Raw genomic sequence first — 18,151 nt, 5'->3', positions numbered from 1 at the left:
TAATTTTTTTTTTTATTTTTATTTTTTTTTTTTATTTTGTAGAGACAGAGTCTCACTTTATGGCCCTCGGTAGAGTGCCGTGGCGTCACACAGCTCACAGCAACCTCCAACTCCCGGGCTTAAGCGATTCTCTTGCCTCAGCCTCCCGAGCAGCTGGGACTACAGGCGCCCGCCACAATGCCCAGCTATTTTTTGGTTGCAGTTCGGCCGGGGCCGGGTTTGAACCCACCACCCTCGGTATATGGGGCCGGTGCCTTATGGACTGAGCCACAGGCGCCGCCCCAAAAATTTTTTAAATTTTAAATTCGTACTAATAATTATTTTGTTTCCCAGGAGTCAGTGCTCCTCTTTTGGAGACCACTGCTCAGGGAATCCCAAGCCCTATCCTATCACCCTCCCCACTGCCCACTGTTTTATTCAATGGATGAAGAAAACAAAAGTACCCTGAGACTAGCATCTTCTGCCTCTGGTCCATGTCGTGCCACCCTTCATTGCTCTGGCAAGAAAACATTCACAGTTGTGGTTTTCAAACATGCCTTCCTTTTAAGTTCAGCTTTTGCTGCTCTGAGATTGCTGCTTTTTTTTCTCAAAGCATTTGTCTAGTCAGAAAGCCCATTTTGTAGGAACTGGTAGCCCTCTCTCCTGCCTCTCTTTGTGGTTTTGTTGCTGATCTTGCTCTATTTTGTGCCAAGTTAGTTAAAAGCAAATGTGGAAGTGAGAATCAGTGGCATTTAGCACACTGGCCTGGCCCCCTGTTCTGTGCCAAGGAGGAAGGAACTTTATTCACTTTCTTGCTCATTCCTTCTCCCCACAGTAGTCTCTTCTCACTGAAATGTGCAGTGTGGAATGAGCTCTCTGGACGAGGGCATGAGAATTGGTGAGCTGGTCAGGATGGCCACAGACTATAGGATCCACTCAGCAGTCACCTGGAGGACTCCATGCTAGTGTGGAGGCCCCGAGGCCTGGGAAACGCAGTGGCTCCAGGCAGCCCAGAGAGATGCTGGGTAAAGGAAGAGCATGCCCAAGTACAGTCCCTAAAAACCAGAAGCGGGAAACTCCACCCTCTTGCGGCTCCTACCTCAGCTGGAGACTTAGCTCATCTTTTTGTCCATTTTTTATCTTCTCTGCTAACCATGGTGCCTAGTTCTATGACCGGATCAGCCCACAAACCAAAGTCCCACCACTTCCAGGAAATGCAGCCCATGGTCTTGCCTCGATGAAGGTCCTAGGCTGACCCTGGAAGCTGAGTTACTCTTCGCAGGGACAAAAGCTTGTGTCTGTCCTCTTATCTCCACTAAACTAGAAAGCCAGGCTCTCCGGTGAGAGTCTCTGCAGTCTAGGAAAGTGGCATATTTTAAACTTTGGAATGAATCCCATGACTAAGAGACATTGTGGAGGTGTGGAAAGAGTTTAGACTACAGCTATATGCGTGGTCTTTGGCAGTAATGATACCAACATATTTATTATTTACTAGGTGCCAAGCACTGTGTTAAATGCTTTACAAAGATTATCTCTGACCTTTAAAACAATCTTGTGAGGTAGATAACTATCAGTTTCATATAACATGTCAAGAAACTGAAGCTTAGAGAGGTTAAAATAACTTGCTCGTGGGATCCCATAATCCCAGCAGGAGGGTGACAAGCTGGGGTCCTCACCCTTCACCACTGCAGTAGTCAGCCTGTCCCTCAATCTTTAATATCAGCTATTGTCTACCCCAGGAAGTAAGGACTTTTTTTTTTTTTTTTTTTTTTGCAGTTTTTGGCTGGGGCTGGGTTTGAACCTGCCACCTTCGGTATATGGGGCTGGTGCCCTACTTCTTTGAGCCACAGGCGCCACCAGGAAGTAAGGACTTGAATATGATTTGTAAAGCATCTGGCACACAGCCAGAACTTAATAAATGGTCTGTTATCCATATAGAACAGCGGTTCTCAACCTGTGGGTCAAGACCCCTTTGGGGGTCAGACGACCCTTTCACAGGGGTCGCCTAATATCAGATATTTACATTATAATTCATAACAGTAGCAAAATTACAGTTATGAAGTAGCAATGAAAATAATTTTATGGTTGGGGGTGACCAAAACATGAGGAACTGTATTAAAGGGTCGCGACATTAGGAAGGTGAGAACCACTGATATAGAAACTCAGTTTTTTTTTCTTATATATCCAGAAAACCACTAAATACTTGGGAACTAAGTTCTTTTTTTTTTTGGATGGGGCCGGGTTTGAACCTGCCACCTCCAGTATATGGGGCCAGTGCCCCACCCCCTTGAGCCACAGGCACCGCCCAGGGAACTAAGTTCTTGAGATGATGTTGTCTGGGCTGGTCTTGAACTCCTGGCTTCAAGCCATCCTCCCATCTCAACCTCCCAGGTAGCTAGGACTATAGATACATCCCACTGCACTTGGCAATGTCATTTTTATTTTGTGCCTTTAGAACGAAATGATCTTGGATAGTCACTTACAACTTTGACAATATCTTAGCACCATCTGATGAAACCTACCAGTTTTTCATAGCCTGGGGTCTCCACATAAGTCTTCCATTGGCTTCCCTCATTTCACTAATTTTCTGCTCTTGAAGCCAGGCTCCCACCTACATTCCTACAGTCCCCACATGCTAGGTGATTCAGTGACACAATTCCTGTCTCACAGGTGCTTGGAGCCTGGCGGGCAGGTGGAAGCAGGAGGGAGGGAAAGCGGGGGGTGGCAAACATTTTTAAAAGTTTGTCAGTGCAGTGCGATCAAGGCTGAAGTTCCTTTACTGAGAGGCAGATAGCAATGTGCAGCCATCCCCAAGTTTGGTGGCCTCTTTGACTCCTCTCTGAGACCACTGGTCGGGATGCAGGATTGAGTGCAACTCCACTGGTTCCTCTGCATACCATGTGCCAGGTGCTGGGCCCGGAGAAGACACCCTCAGTGACAGGAGCTCAGAACCTGAAGGAAGCCGTCCTATTTCGAATCAGCCCCACAAAGCCCTTCCCTGTCTGCAGTTTGATTTCTTTGAGTCCTTGCCCAGGCCCTTTTAGAAGCTTGTAAGGGTTGGCTGGTGTTTCAGATTCCCCAGGCAGCAGCAGTTAGGAGGCATGGTTTTCTAGAAAACCTACATGGTTTTCTTAAAGTGCTCAATTACTTCTTCATAATCATGTTCATCTTCATCTGCAAAAGAGTCAATGAAGGGCTGGGTGCGGTGGCTCACACCAGTATTCCTAACACTTTGGGAAACCGAGGCAGGAGGATCACTTGAGGCCAGGAATCTGAGACCAGCCTGATCAAAACAGTGAGACCTGGTTGCTACAAAAACAAACAAAGAGTCAATGAGGATCTTTGGCTTAGGCAAGTTCCTTCCTCAATTTAGGGTAGTTTCTTCACATAGGGAAGGAGTTGGCCTGGATGCTCTAAGGTCTTTGCTAGCCCAGAAACCACTATTTGTTTTGTTTCAACACTTCGTCACCATTTCATTGTCCTGTATGCTGCAGGGAGGGTGAGCGTTGGGGACTGAAGTTATTTTTCTGGCCAGGGCTCTAGAGCCCATGGGAGAGAGACAATTGGGATCTTTCCACCTGAGCCCAGCCCATATAGGCCTGTCCACACAGACCACACAGGGTTCTTCTGATGGGCAGGGCAATCAGAGGTGAAAGAAACAGAAAAGAAGGGATGTGGAAGGGGAGAAGCAAGGCCAAGGGTGAGGGGGGCCAGCAGGGACTCACCTGCACTTTGTGTTTTGGGCCTACGGCCACCCTTAGAGGCAAGAATCTTGCTGTACGTACTGCAGGTGTCCTTGGTGAACTTTGGTGAGGTCTTTGCCACGGGTTTGGGCCGCAGAGGAGGTTCCTGTACTTCTAGGATTTGAGAAGACTTTGGAGAAAAAGAACAGAAATCAGTGGGGTCCCCAGAATTGGGCATATACAGTCCATGAAATGTAACTCACTTAAATATCACTTCCTCTACTTTCCTTTTCAGGGCAGGACCTCTAAGGACCCAGGTAATTTTGCTATAAGCACATGAAATAGTCTTCTTATTTTTTTGAAATTTTATTTATTTATTTATTTATTTATTTGTATTAAATCATAGCTGTGTACATTGATGCATTTATGGGGTTTTTGTTTTTTTTTTGAGAAAGAGTGTTACTATGTCACCCTCGGTAGAGTGCCGTGGTGTCACAGCTCACAGCAACCTCAAACTCTTGGGCTTAAGCGATTCTCTTGCCTCAGCTTCCCATGTAGCTGGGACTACAGGCACCTGCCACAACACCCGGCTATTTTGTTATTGTTGTTGTTGTTGCAGTTGTCATTGTTAGCAGGCCCAGATTGAGTTCGAACCTGCCAGCCCTGGTGTATGTGCCCAGTGCCCTAACCACTGAGCTATGGGCACCAAGCCAACACATGAAATATTCTTTTTTTTTTTTTTTTGGCCGGGGCTGGGCACATGAAATATTCTTAGGCAAGGAGAATAAAGTCCAGGTGGAAGAATAGGGTTGGGGGGCTGGAGACAGGTGTCCCTGGGATTCTCCACAGAGGGGCTCTATTGGTGTCTTAATTCTCTGGCTGAAGGGGAAAAAGCAAAGTGGGGACAGCTCAGAAAGTAGCCACAAAGCCTCATGGCAGTGCCAGAGTTGAGAGGGGTCCTGGGAGGAAGAGGGCTGAATTCCTACCGTGGCTGGATATTATATGCACATCTGCTCATTTAATTCTCAGGTGACCCTCTGCGTGGTTATTTCTTTCCTCTTCTTTTTTTTTTTTTTGAGACACAGTGTCACTATGTTGCCCTGGGTAGAGTGCTGTGGCATCCCAGCTCACAGCAACCTCAAGCTATTGGGCTCAAGCAATTCTCTTACCTCAGCCTCCCAAGTAGCTGGGACTACAGGCACCCACCACAACGCCCAGCTATTTATTTATTTATTTATTTTTTGGTTGTAGTTGTTATTGTCATTTGGCAGGTCTGGGCTGGATTCGAACCCGCCAGCTCTGGTGTATGTGGCTGGAGCCCTTGCCGCTAAGCTACAGGCACCAAGCCATGCATGGTTATTTCAATGCCCAGTTTATGTAGGAAGAGAGAGTGTGCCTTGTCAAACCTCATGCAGGGGCTCCATAGCAAGACCCAGAATGCCTGAGGCCCCTAAGTCTGCACCAGGCCACGCTGTAGAGAGCAAAGGGTGCCACTCCACTGGTCAGCAGTGAGGATACAAATGCCCAGAGAGGAAAAGTTACTGGTTCAGGGGCAACAGCACTGACAGGGTCTAACATCTCTCAGCAGCTAAGACTCAGGCTGAAGCCTCTCAATTCCTGTGCTATGCTCTTCCCAGCACTTTCACCAGATGTCCCAGTCTAGAAGTGACTGCTCCAGTCCCAACCTAGATAGGAGCCCCTGCTGGGACTGAGACCACTCACAATTTATCTTTCAGCTTCCACGGTTATTCCGATAATCATTCGTACTCCTAGAACATGTGTGTTAACAGTTTCCACAGTACTTTTTATCCAGCACATCCCCTCCCACCCTCAGCAGAACACAGTAGTTAGGCGCCCAGGCTGTGTGGTCAGACCCAGTTTCAAATCCCAGCCCTGCCACTTGCTGGCCATGTGATCGCTGGGAAACTACTTTGCCTCTCTGTGCTTCTTGTTTTCTTAATATCAGTGTCTACCTCAGAGGTGTCATACGAGCCAGAGGGGACAGCGCAGTTCAGGGTCTGCCATAGAGTAAGCTCCCACTAGGGAGCAGCCAGCCGAAGAGCGCTGGGGTGGCATTAGCTCCGATTTGCTGCAGAGAAAACATGCTCAGAGGGGGAGCTGCTTGCCCAGACTACAGAGTGAGGAGGGATGAAACCTACCCTTTCATGGGGACTGCATGCCCCCTGCTTCCCCCTCTGTGATTCCCTTTGGCTCTGTTTAGCAGATGATCACTGGCCTTGGAGCAGGTGAGGCCCTTGCCCCCACAGAACTCTCTCTAGCCAGAGAAAGCCCCTCCAGTAGGACTAATTGCAGGTGACAGTGTGCAGCAGAAGTACAGAAGAGGAAACAGGACTGTCCTTGCTGAAGGGGGAATGTAGGCTTCCCCTTGCCCGTGACCCTAAAGGAAAAGGACACTGCTGGCAGAAGGTCCAGCCGGCCATGTGAGTGCCAAAGCAGGAGTTGCCTTCTCTGGCTGGAGCAGGGACTGCAGAATGTGGTGGTAGAAGACAGCCTGGAAGGCTGGTCTGGAATCAGCTTATAAAAGAATCTGGATGCCTGTTGAGGGGTTTGCGTTATCCTCTGGCAAGGGGGAGCCATAGAAGGTTCCAGAAGATGGAACCAAGACCCATCAGTGACCAGGGAATGATTTAGGAGGCCATTCTGGCATTTCTAAGAGGCTGCTGAAACAGTTTAGGTGAAAAATGATGTGACTTGAACTCAGCAATGGCAGCAGGGGTAGCAAAGAGATGAAGAACACCATGAACTTGGAGTGTCTATGCTCAAGTTCCCACCTCCCACTTAACAACTAGGACCATGGGCAAGTCTCAGGGTCTCTGAGTCCTCATTTTCTCACCCATTAAATGTGGATAATCACACTAATCTCAGGATTGCGAACATCAAGTAAGAGTAATAAGTGAAAAGTATGCTTGTTACAAATTCAAGTTACACCCAATCGTAAGAGAAACATGACAAAGAGGCAATGACCTCGACAGGTGACGCCCTCCCTGCCCATTTCGGGTCCATGGTACCTTGGTGCCTCCCTCGCTGCTTTGTCTCCTCCGCCCACTGAGGTCCTGACTTTTGGGGGGCCTGGGTGGGGGTCGTTGGATCTCACAGACCGGTAACTTTCGAAGGTGATAGTAGAAGGCATCTGTCAGCTCCTCCACTGTGGCTACAGGGAGGGACCCAGCTGGCCAGTCTCGCTGCCCCTCGACTTCCACAATAGTCAAGTCCAACCACCGCGGAGGGATCTCAAAGCACAGTCCAGCCTCGGAGTCCAGGCTCACCAGCAGGAAGGGTTCTGTGATCTTCTCCTCCAGCTGCAGGCCAGAGAAGGAGGCCAGAGGGTCAGCGAGGTGGCTGGGATCCTTAGCCACCACCTTGACCTCACAAGGCAGTGAGAACTGGGCAGTCAGATCCGCCAGGCTGTAGCGCCGGCTGTCATTCATCTCCTCCACAAAGCTCCCAGAGAAATACAAGGGCAGCAGAATCTGCTCTTGGCACTCAGCCTCCTCACACTCTTCCTCCCCAGACTGGTCACTAAGTCTCTGACATATCAAGACGTCTGTGTCGCAGCTGTGGATCCCACTGACCTGGCCAGACCCCAACACCTCCAGCCGATCCCCCACAGCCAGAGACGTGAACTCGGGATTCTCTTCCCTCTCGGCCTCACAGTCCTTTGTGGCCACCACCCGGAGTGGCCGGCCTGGCTGGGAAGCACCCAGGAGGTCATAGACGGTAGGGAACTCCCTCGGCCGCCGTCGCAGCTTGCCCTGGTAGGCCCCGGAGACCATGAAGTGTCTGGGCACCTTCCGGCCCTTGCTTGAGGCTAGGACCCGCCAGGGTGGTGAGGCCAGGCCATGGATGTGAAGCTGCTGGCCTTTCCGCAAAGATCTTGCCCATGGGCTAAGGAAGATAGGGGGCCCCTCAGGAACTTCCAGGATCTCCACGGCCAGCGGGAAGGGGCCTTCTCGGGCCAGGACCTCACTCAGCAGCAGCGGTTTGATGAAGTGGATGTGCTGGGAGAAGGCGGTGACATCCTCCACATCGACCTCCAGGGTGGAGGGGATCTTAACAACGGTCCTGCGCACTGTGGAGAGGGAGCAGCTCAGGGGTGTGACTCCCACCTCCCCAGTGCCCACCCCCCAAACAGCCTTAATCTGGGCTTGCTGACTTCTTTCCCATCAGCATTTTCCTATTGTACCAGATAGATGTTTGTCCACTCTTTTCCTTTAACCTTTTAAATTTTTTAAATATTTATAAATAGAACAGTACATGACTGTCACCCAGCTTCAACATCTAACTCATGGCCCATCTATTTCATCTACACCTCCAGCCACTCCCTCTCCACTAGATTATTCTAAATCAGAATAATCACATCGTGCCATGAGTGGCTATGACAGCATGGACTGCTAAAAGAGGGGATAATTGGCAGCGCCTGTGGCTCAGTCGGTAAGGCGCCAGCCCCATATACCGAGGGTGGCGGGTTCAAACCCGCCCCGGCCAAACTGCAACCAAAATATAGCCAGGCGTTGTGGCGGGCGCCTGTAGTCCCAGCTACTCGGGAGGCTGAGGCAAGAGAATCGCTTAAGCCCTGGAGTTGGAGGTTGCTGTGAGCTGTGTGAGGCCACGGCACTCTACCAAGGGCCATAAAGTGAGACTGTGTCTCTACAAAAAAAATAATAATAATAAAAATAAAAGAGGGGATAATTTAAAAATGGCTCATGCCTATAATCCTAGCACTCTGGGAGGCCAAGGTGGGTGGATCTCTTGAGCTCAGGAGTTCAAGACCAGCCTGAGCAAGATCAAGACCCCGTCTCTACTAAAAATAGAAAAACTACCCAGGCTTTGTGGTGGGCATCTATAGTCCCAGCTACTCAGAAGGCCAGAGGATCGATCTCTTGAGCCCAGGAGTCTGACGTTGCTGTGAGCTATGATGCCACAGCACTCTACCCAAGGTGACAGAGTAAGACTGTCTCAAAATAATTTTTATTTAAAGAATAACCACAATGCTCTTACTGCATCTAAACATTAATTATTTGATAATTCCTTACTATTGAATATCCAATCTGCTCAATTGCTTTTTAAATTTTAATTTAATTTTGAATATAATTTTACTAGGTGCCTTTCCAAATCTTTTCTGTGTTTAAAGAGAGAAATAAAACCTAATTGAGAAAAACACGGACCTTAGACAACTTATTTCCTCTCTGGGCATTAATTAGTAGTATCCTGATGGATCAACTCAAGAGCTGGCTCTGGACTGGCCCAGCCACTGTGTGGTTTGATCCACATCACATGGAAGGCAGGGCAGGGAATAGTCTCCCCATTTAATAGATGAGAGCACTAAGGTTTTGAGGAGTGGTGACTTCCTTCAGGTCCCATTGTTGGGAATTTTGCTCTGTGCCACCTAAGCTGATTGAAGCTGGCAGCTGGGCACATGGGGGTTCTGTACACTGTCCTGTTTTCATCTTCCAAATGGCATATGGATACCAGTGCTGCCTCACTGTCCCAGGCAGCCTTCCCAAAGCCCCACCCACCTTTTTTTTTAATACAGAATCTCACTTTGTCTCCCTCAGTAGAGTACTGTGCTATCATAGCTCACAGCAACCTCAAACTCATGGGCTTAAGCGATTCTCTTGTCTCAGTCTCCCAAGTAGCTGGGACTGTAGGTGGCTGCCACAATGCCCAGTTATTTTTAGAGATGGGGTCTCGGCTCTTGCCCAGGCTGGTCTCGAACCTTTGAGCTCAGGCAATCCACCTGCCTCGACCTCTCAGAGTGCTGGGATTACAGGTATGAGCCACCACACTCAGCCCCCCACCATTAAATCTCAGGCTCCCCCAGATTGTAGTCTCTCACTACCATTTCCCACTAAAATGGTGCAGAGTTCCCTGGGAAAGAGCTAACTTCAGTTCCTGGGAAGGAAACATTCCAGGCTGGAACATATTGTTTTAGCAAGCAAGAAAATCTGCTCAAGACCACACAGGTAAGTCAAAGGATTCAAGAAGGAATGAACTTGAAAAGGCTCCCATTGGCTAAAGCTGAGATAATCTGAGCAGCAATAAAAATAACTTCAGCATAAAAGCTGGCAAGTCACCTCGAATTCCAAGGTTGCCCATGGGGATGGGGGTGTCTTCCATCAAACCAGCTCCTTGGGTGCCTCTTATTCCCTCCCCATCGCCTGCCCACCTGCCCAGGCAACTCACTGTGCATGATGGCTTGGATCTCATACTGGGGCCTCAGGACCAGGAAGTGGCACGGTAGGGTGGGGCAGGTGAAGACGAGGTCCCCCAGGGCAGGGTCCTGCAGGACTTGGAGCAGTGTTCGAGGGGCACTGGGCTCCCACTTCCAGAAGGGCCCCTTCTCAGATAGGGGCAGGTGTAGGATGACCTGTTGCTTCCCCAGTCCCAGGACACAGCGGGCACAGCGGGTCCCAAGGTACATTTCCACCGCCTCAAAAATGAGGAGTTGGTCCTCAGGCACTACCCTGGCCTCTGTGACAATTCTGTGGGTTGACATGAAGTAAATAGGCAGCTGCTTGGGGCTCCAAGTTATGGCAGAAGCCAGCTCTTCCAGGGTTTCATAGCTCTGGGGGCTGATGAGGGAGGTGAAGTAGCCTGTGGGGGACAGCAAAGGGTGGGAGAGTCACTGTGGGCATCAGGGTGGGGCAGGCCTCAGCTGGGTTTAGGCCCTGGGCTGGCCCTTCAGATAGCCTGGCCCAAGTCCCCTAGGGCCCGTGTCTAGAGTGGGTTTGCATCTGGAAATCTGCACTGCAGGGCTGGAGGAAGAAGGCAGAAGGTGACAGTGCATGAATGGGCAGTGAGGAGCAGGGGGTGGGTGAGGACATAGAGGGACTATTGTCAGAGACACAGAAAACAGAAGAGGGCCACATAACCTAGCAGATGCACTTGACTCCCACACTTCTACCTCCTGCCCCAAGCTGCCTCCACTCACCATCCCTGGAGGCCTCAAGACAGCTCCCACACACCCGGAACCTACGGTCCCCACCCAGGGCTGTGCCCCTGTCTCTCCCAAACTAGAATCCCAGGAGCTACCTCCGACCACCCCTCACCCCTGCATCCCACCCATCCACACTGGCTGCCCAGCTGTTCTGCTTTTCCTGCCCCAAACCCACAACCTGAATCTCCTCAAGGAAACATCCAGACTGAGGGACATTCTACAGAAGTACCGGTCTGGATTCTACAAAAAGGTCAAGACAAAGAAAGTCTCAGGAATTGTTCCAGCCCAAATGAGACTAAAGAAATAGGACAACCAAATACGATGTGTGACGTGGGACTGGATTCTGGATCAAGGGGAAAAACTGCCACAAAGGACATTATTAGGGCAGTGGGTGAAATTCAAATGTAATGTATTGTGGATTGACAATAGTATTGTACCAAAATCAAACTTCCTGAATTTGATCACTGAACTTTTGTAATCCTTGCTTTTAGGAGGTACACACTATAGTATTTATAATTAATATTTAGTTGTAAAGGGGTATCGTGTCAGTGATTTACCCTCAAATGATTCAAATAAATGTATATAATCCAAATATATACACATATAGTAATATATTTGTATGTATGTGCATATGGAGAGAACAAATGTTTAACAGTTGATGCATCTGGATAAAGGACATATGGAAGTTTGAGCAAATCTTCTGTAAATTTGAAATTTGAAATTCTTTCAAAAGAAAACCCTCAAAATATATCATGTCCATATTAAAAAACCCTGAGTGTGGTGGCTCACGCCTATAATATTAGCACATTCAGAGGCCAAGGCAGGAGGGGCCCTTGAGGTCCGGAGTTTGAGATCAGCCTGAAAAAGCATGAGACTCTATCTCTATTAAAAATAGAAAAATTAGGTTCAGCACCCATAGCACAGTGGTTACAACACTAGTCACATATACCAAGGCCGGCAAGTTCTAACCCAGCCCGGGCCAGCTAAACAACAATAACAACTGCAACAACAACAAAAAAAAGCTGGGCATTGGGTGGGTGCCTATAGTCTCAGCTACTTGGGAGGCTGAGGCAAGAGAATTGCTTGAGTCCAAGAGTTTGAGGTTGCTGTGAGCTGTGATGCCACAGCACTCTACCAAGGGTGACATAGTGAGACTCTGTCTCAAAAAAAAAAAGGAAAGAAAGAAAAATAGAAAAATTAGCTGGCCATTGTGGCAGGCACCTGTACTCCCAGCTCCTCAGGAGTCTTGAGACAGGAGAATTGCTTGAACCCAGGAGTTTGAGATTGCTGTGAGCTAGGCTGACACCACAGCACTCTAGCCTGGGCAACAGAGTGAGACTGTCTAAAAAATAAACAAAAACACCCTCATTGGCTCCTCAAAGACTTCAAAATAAAGACCACACATCCCTTGGGTGTTCTAGCTCCTGTCCCCACCTCTAGTCCTCATCTGGAAGCCATGCCCTCCCATGTCTGTCAAGCAGTCACAAGAAGATCATAATAAAAGCAAGTCCTGGGCGGCGCCTGTGGCTCAGTCGGTAGGGCGCCGGCCCCATATACCGAGGGTGGCGGGTTCAAACCCGGCCCCCGCCAAACTGCAACCAAAAAATAGCCGGGCGTTGTGGTGGGCGCCTGTAGTCCCAGCTACTCGGGAGGCTGAGGCAAGAGAATTGCTTAAGCCCAGGAGCTGGAGGTTGCTGTGAGCTGTGTAAGGCCATGGCACTCTACCGAGGGCCATAAAGTGAGACTCTGTCTCTACGAAAAAAAAAAAAAAGCAAGTCCCAGCCTAAGAGATAGCAACACCCCTCTCCCCTACAATATTTTTTGGTTTAAATTAGTTTCCTTGGCAGGGCGTTGTGGCTCACACCTGTAATACTAATAGTCTGGGAGGCCGAGGTGGATGGATTGCCTGAGCTCAGGCGTTTGAGACCAGCCTGAGCAAGAGCAAGACCCCATCTCTAAAAATAACCAGGCATTGTGGTAGGCGCCAGTAATCCCAACTACTTGGGAGGCTGAGGCAAGAGGACCTCTTCAGCCCAGCCCAAGAGTCTGAGGTTGCTGTGAGCTATGGCGCCACCACACTGGTAGGGCACTAACAGAGTGGGCAAGGTTCTACCAAGGGCAACAAAGCGAGACTCTGTCTCAAAAAAAAAAAAAAAAAAAAAAGCTTCCTCCTTAGTATAGCGGTGAGTACAAAAAGAAAAAGATAGCTGGGTGTGGTGATGCACAGCTGTGGTTCCAGAAACTTGGAGGCTAAAGCAGGAGGATTGCTTGAGCCCAGAAGTCCAAGGCTTCAGGGAACTATGATGATGCCACTGCATGCTAGCCTGGGCGAGTCCGTCTCCAAAAAAAAAGAATAAAAGAGAACCAGACCTCAGGGCCCCAGAGTGTACCTGCTTCATCCCAGACCCCCCAGTCTCCATCCTTTACATGTCTCAACTCACCTGCCCCTCATAGCAAGCCTAATTACCCCCTCCATTACAAAAGAGGAAACTGAGGCCCAGAGAGTCCCAGGAACTTGCCCAAGGCCACAAGCCAGCACCTAGTAGCGAGCAGAAGAGCTGGGTTTCATATCCAGGCTGCTGGCTTCAAGATCCAGGCCATGGGGTGGCGCCTGTGGCTCAGTGAGTAGGGCGCAGGCCCCATATACTGAGGGTGGCGGGTTTGAACCTGGGCCCTGCCAAACTGCAACAAAAAATAGCCGGGCGTTGTGGCGGGCGCCTGTAGTCCCAGCTGCTCAGGAGGCTGAGGCAGGAGAATCACTTAAGCCCAAGAGCTGGAAGTTGCTGTGAGCTGTGATGCCACCACAGCACTCTACTCAGGGCAACAAAGTGAGACTGTTTCAAAAAAAAACGATCCAGGCCATGGTCCTACAATAATTGAGTTCCTTGAGCTTTCATGAGCACCAAATGTCCACATGCTATTCCCTCTAGCTGGGATCATTCCTCTGGCTTCCTCCAGGAAGCCTTTCCAGACTCCTGGGGCAGGTTCCCCTCACCCAGAGCCATGCTCTACTGCTTGTACCGTTGCCCTCTCTCACTGCCAGCCTGGATGCTCTTGGGTGGACCGGACTGTGCCTGGTTCAACCTAAGCATCCCCACAGTCTAGCCCCAATAGGGCTCGGCACACATAGTGTCTGCCGATGTTTGATGAGTGAATATGTGAGCAAACACAGACACAGGCACCTGGACAAAGATCCGGAACAGAGGCAGACGTGATCAGAGAGACTGGCAGGGACAGGATGTGACTGCGTCATGCTCAGGATGTTGTCAGGCCACTCTGAGGACATCGCCAGCCTTGAGGCAGGGTAGTAGTAAATGTGAGAGGCTCAAGTGCAAACTCAAGGGGTGAGAGTGAGGGCTGCGGTTGGCAAGCCCACAAGTGGCCCATAGGTACCTAGAGCATACCAGGACATGTGAGGAGGCAGAGGGGCCACCTTACCCTGGAAGTTGGGGGCGAGCTCCATGGTCTGACCTGTCCTCGGGTTCTTGCAGATCACCTTCTGGAGGTGAACCTGGGTAACCTTGATCAGGTCTCCTGTGGAGAGGCAGCATTCATTCCCACAAATCTCGTAGATGGAGCCTGCAGAGACATGGACTCAGTTTCCTGTTAGGCAAGGACCAAGTGCCGGGCAGCCTGTAACCTGTGCCCAACACACTGTGCTCTGCCACACCTTCGTTACACTTTGTTCCTTGTCTTTCCCTGCCTACTGTCCACTGGTTTAGCTGCCCTCAGCCATCTCTGCCTCTTCCTCGCATTGGATGCACCCCTCCTCCCAGGGTACACTTCTCTGGCCTTTCTCAAAAATCCCAAGCCTCCTAAATTGCGCTCATGGGTGGGACAGATCCATCTTGACATCACTGCAACCAGCACAGGGCTTGGCCTCTGAGTATGTGTTGATCCATGAATGAGTAAATAACCCAGTGATTCCCAACTCCCTTATTATACACATATAGCTATGAAATCAGGTTCAGGTGCAGTGGTGGCTCACGCCTGTAATCCTAGCACTCGGGGAGGACAAGGCTGGAAGATCATTGGAGGTCAAGACCAGCCTGGGAAAAGCAAAACCCTGTCTCTACAAAAATAGAAAAGCTAGCCTGGCATTGAGGCAGGCACCTGTCGTCCCAGCTACTCAAGAGACTGAGGCAAGAGGATATCTTGAACCCAGGAATTTGAGGTTGCTGGGAGCTATGATGCCACAGCACTCAATCCCTGAATGACAAAGTGAGACTCTGTCTCAAGAAAAAAAAAGACCAGCCTATGCAAAGTGAGACACTATCTTTACTAAAAATAGAAAAATTTTCCAGGTATAGTGACAGGCATCTATAATCCCAGCTACTTGGGAGGCTGAGGCAGGAGGATCACTTGAATCCAGGAGTTTGAGGTTTCTGTGAACTAGGCTGAGGCCATGGCACTCTAGTCCAAGTGAGAGAGCAAGACTCTTTCTCAAAAAAAAAAAAAAGCTAGGCATGGTGGTTCACTCCATTAATCCTAACACTCTGTGAGGCCAACTTGGGTGAACTGCCTGAGCTCAGGAGTTCAAGACCAGCCTGAGCAAGAGCAAGACCCTGTCTCTACTAAAAGTAAGAAAAACTAGCTGATATAGTGGTGCATGCCTATAGTCCCAGCTACTCAGGAGGCTGAGGCAAGAGGATTGCTTGAGCCCAGGAGTTTGAGGTTGTTATAAGCTATGGTGCCAGGGCACTCCTACCCAGGGTGACAGAGTGAGACCCTATCTCCAAGAGAAGAGAGGAAAAGAGAGGAGAGGGGAGGGGAGGGGAGGAGAAAAAGCCGACTCAGAGAGGGTCAATGGCTCCCTCAGGTCACCCAAAGCCAAGGTGGGTATCCAGCTCTCTAAGTCCTTGCTTTTCTCGTCAGATGAGTTGTTTTTAATGGAAGCACAGGAGAGAATAGAGGAGCACTAACAGAATGGGTAAAGTTCTGGGTGTCCACCTTCAGCAGCCCACGTTCCTAGTTGAAAGTGTTTGAGCAGTTTTGAGGACACAGAAGGCACTCAATAAAGATCCTTCTCACAGAGAGTGTGTGGAGGACAGGTGACTACAGGGGGTCGGCCCTTGAAGCTACCTGACACCCCCCACAGGCAGCCCTAGCAAGGCCCTTCACATCAGACCCAAGAAACTGATGAAAACCTTATCCCCAGGAAAGGGCACACAGTTCAGTCTACAATGTCAGGGTGTGGCCTTCCAGACAGGTAAGAACCATAGCTGCCGTGTGCCCCGCTGTGCTTCTGATGTATCATTGCATTTAAGACTCATGACTGCCCTTGTGGGGATGGGCAGTTTCAATTTCCTAAGTAAGAAAATTGAGACTGTTGAGGTTGAGTGTGTCACCCAAAATAATCAGGTAGTAAGAGGCAGAACTGAGAGTTGAGTGCACTTAACCACTCGGCCAACCACTTCTGAGTGTCCTGCCGACCACAGGCCCCCACCAGCATAGCCATTTGTCCTTCACACTCATGGCATCTGCACACCCACACCCCCCTCAGGGCCTTCTCTGGGTCACCATCACCCTAACCCCAGGTCAGGCAGGATGAGGAAACTCTGGTATTGTGACACCAGCAGGCAAGGGATGCCTGGGGACCTAGGGGATTGAACCTAGACTGGGAGAAGAAGGAACAGATTCAAGCGCTGCCTATAGTAAGCCCCCAGAGAAAAGAGAGAACCAAGAGATGCAGGGTGGGGGTGCAGGTTGCTTCCCTGGGACAGACTTAGGCATAGGGGTCTGCCCAGCCCTCTACCAGAACCAGAGTCAGGATTTGAACCTGGATCTGTTAGATACCCAAGTGGACCTGGAGAGGCCCAGTGGAAGGTGGTGGCCCCTATGACTCTCCATGTGTCTCAGCCTTAGTCTAGGAGCCCACCTGGGACCCCAACACTTTGTCGAAGCTGCTGTGGCAGAGTAAATTTTCCTCGGGCAGGAAGCAGGGCTGGGCAGGCCCTCCTGCCTAAGTCTGCCCTAGGGAAGGAACCTGCTCCCCGCACCCTGCATCTCTTGGTTCTCTCCCTCCTTCTCCCCCTTCCCCCACTCCAGCCTTTCTCCCCCTCACCGCAGAGCAGCCCTGGCCACAGCCCCTGCGCTGCTGTCCTCTCCTTCGCACCACCTGTCAATCCCTCATCTCTTGCTCTTTGGAGCAATAACCAGTGAGTGGGCCCCTGCTGTATACCCATCCCTGTGAACCGGAGGGCGGAGTCTGTGGGGAGGGGGCTGAAGTGAGGGCGTAGAAAGAGCAGAGAGCCGGGCCATTTAAGCTAAGAACTGAAGAGCTGATCAAATACTGCCCCTGGGCCAGCAAGGGCCAAAGTGGGATGAGGGACTAAAAAAAGGCAATGTACATAAGGCAGGGGACGGAGTGCCATGGAGATGGGAAGACCGCTCTGGCACTTGACAGTCAAGGAACAGCAACGATCAAGAGCGCCCCGGACGCCGCGCCGCTAGTGCAGATGGAGCTCCCTCCACGCGCACGCGGTTCCACCTCGGCTTGGCTCGCGCGCGGTCACCTCCGACGCCTGAATTTACTGACTTTTCACCACTACCCTGCGGGGCAGGTCAGCGATCCCCCCAATTCCACGGAAGCCAAAAGCCATGTTCTAGAGAGGTTGAGTACCCAAATCTCAGCTTGGGTAGTGGCGGCGTCAGGATTTGAACCCGTGGCGCAGTTCCCCCTGGTTTCTAACGCCCTCGGAGCGCCTCTGCTCCAGCCCCACAGCCTAGCCGCAGCGGGAGGGGCTCGGAGGGGTCCCAGCCCCCCCACTCACCCTCGAAGTAGACCCCCGAACAGACCCGCAGTACGCGCGGGAGGGAGGAGGGGTCCAGGGCGCGCACGAAGTCCTGCAGCAGCATAGGCTCCATGGTCCCGCCGCTGGCTGGGCGCAGACTGAGCGCCCGGCGGCAGCCAGCCAGGGGATCCCCGCAGAAGCCCCGCCCCGTCCCGCGGAAGCCCCGCCCTGCCGAGTCCCGCAGGACCCCAGTGGGAGGAGCGATGACAAAGATAAAAGAGGGGCCTCAGACGGCTGCATCTCTACTAAAATTTGAAAAATTTGCCGGGCATTTTGGCAGGTGCCTTTAGCTCCAGCTACTCGGGAGGCTTAGGCAGGGGGATCGGTTGAGCCCAGGAGCTGGAGGTTGCGGTGAATTAACTCTAACATGGGCAACAGAGCAAGACTGTCTCAAAAAAAAAAAAAAAAGAAAGAAAGAATTCTTCCTCGGACAAAAGAGCAAAAGAGAAACCTATTTAGGAGACTGACCAACCACTTCTCTCAACTTCACAGGAATGGAATAAGGCTATTCCAATCCCCTGTAGCTCCAGGGAACCCGTGGTGCAGTTCACCCTAAATAAATTCAAGTCCCAGCTCCTCCTCTTGGTTGTTATATGACTTTAGGCAAATCACTTTAATTTTCTGAGCCTCAATTTCCTCTGTAAAACAGGGGAAAGAGGAGGGGCATGGTGGCTCACACCTGTAATCCAGCACTCTCTGGGAGGCCCAGGAAGGCGGATCACTTGAGCTCAGGATTT

The 18,151-nt window shown here is 50.6% G+C and overlaps 1 protein-coding gene across 3 annotated transcripts; it reads right to left on the bottom strand.

The window, feature by feature from the left end:
* Nucleotides 1-2,254: 2,254 nt before the first annotated feature.
* Nucleotides 2,255-17,508, bottom strand: THEMIS2 (thymocyte selection associated family member 2). Of its 3 annotated transcripts, XM_053575788.1 has the most exons (6): nt 17,394-17,508; nt 14,059-14,199; nt 9,867-10,277; nt 6,692-7,752; nt 3,705-3,852; nt 2,255-3,288 (listed from the first exon to the last, which is right to left on the bottom strand). In XM_053575788.1, exons 1-6 carry the CDS (start codon nt 17,485-17,487, stop codon nt 3,098-3,100), a joined length of 2,046 nt encoding a protein of 681 aa, XP_053431763.1. In that variant the 5' UTR covers nt 17,488-17,508; the 3' UTR covers nt 2,255-3,097. The 3 variants fall into 3 exon arrangements, with proteins under 3 accessions (XP_053431763.1, XP_053431765.1, XP_053431764.1); XM_053575790.1 differs by lacking the exon at nt 9,867-10,277; XM_053575789.1 differs by lacking the exon at nt 14,059-14,199 and having other exon boundaries at nt 17,394-17,491.
* Nucleotides 17,509-18,151: the final 643 nt, after the last annotated feature.

Source organism: Nycticebus coucang, chromosome 22, assembly GCF_027406575.1.
Source record: "Nycticebus coucang isolate mNycCou1 chromosome 22, mNycCou1.pri, whole genome shotgun sequence".
In the NCBI taxonomy this organism is placed as follows: Eukaryota; Metazoa; Chordata; class Mammalia; order Primates; family Lorisidae; genus Nycticebus; species Nycticebus coucang.
This window is presented reverse-complemented; position numbering and strand designations above follow the sequence as displayed.

Coding starts and splice junctions, on each gene's coding strand:
- THEMIS2 (XM_053575788.1), bottom strand. CDS start 17,487: ATGGAGCCTATGCTGCTGCAGGACTTCGTGCGCGCCCTGGACCCCTCC. Junction 10,278..14,058: donor GCTCGCCCCCAACTTCCAGG/GTAAGGTGGCCC, acceptor TGTCCCCCACAG/GCTACTTCACCTCCCTCATC. Junction 3,853..6,691: donor GCAGCGAGGGAGGCACCAAG/GTACCATGGACC, acceptor TTTTCTCCAAAG/TCTTCTCAAATCCTAGAAGT.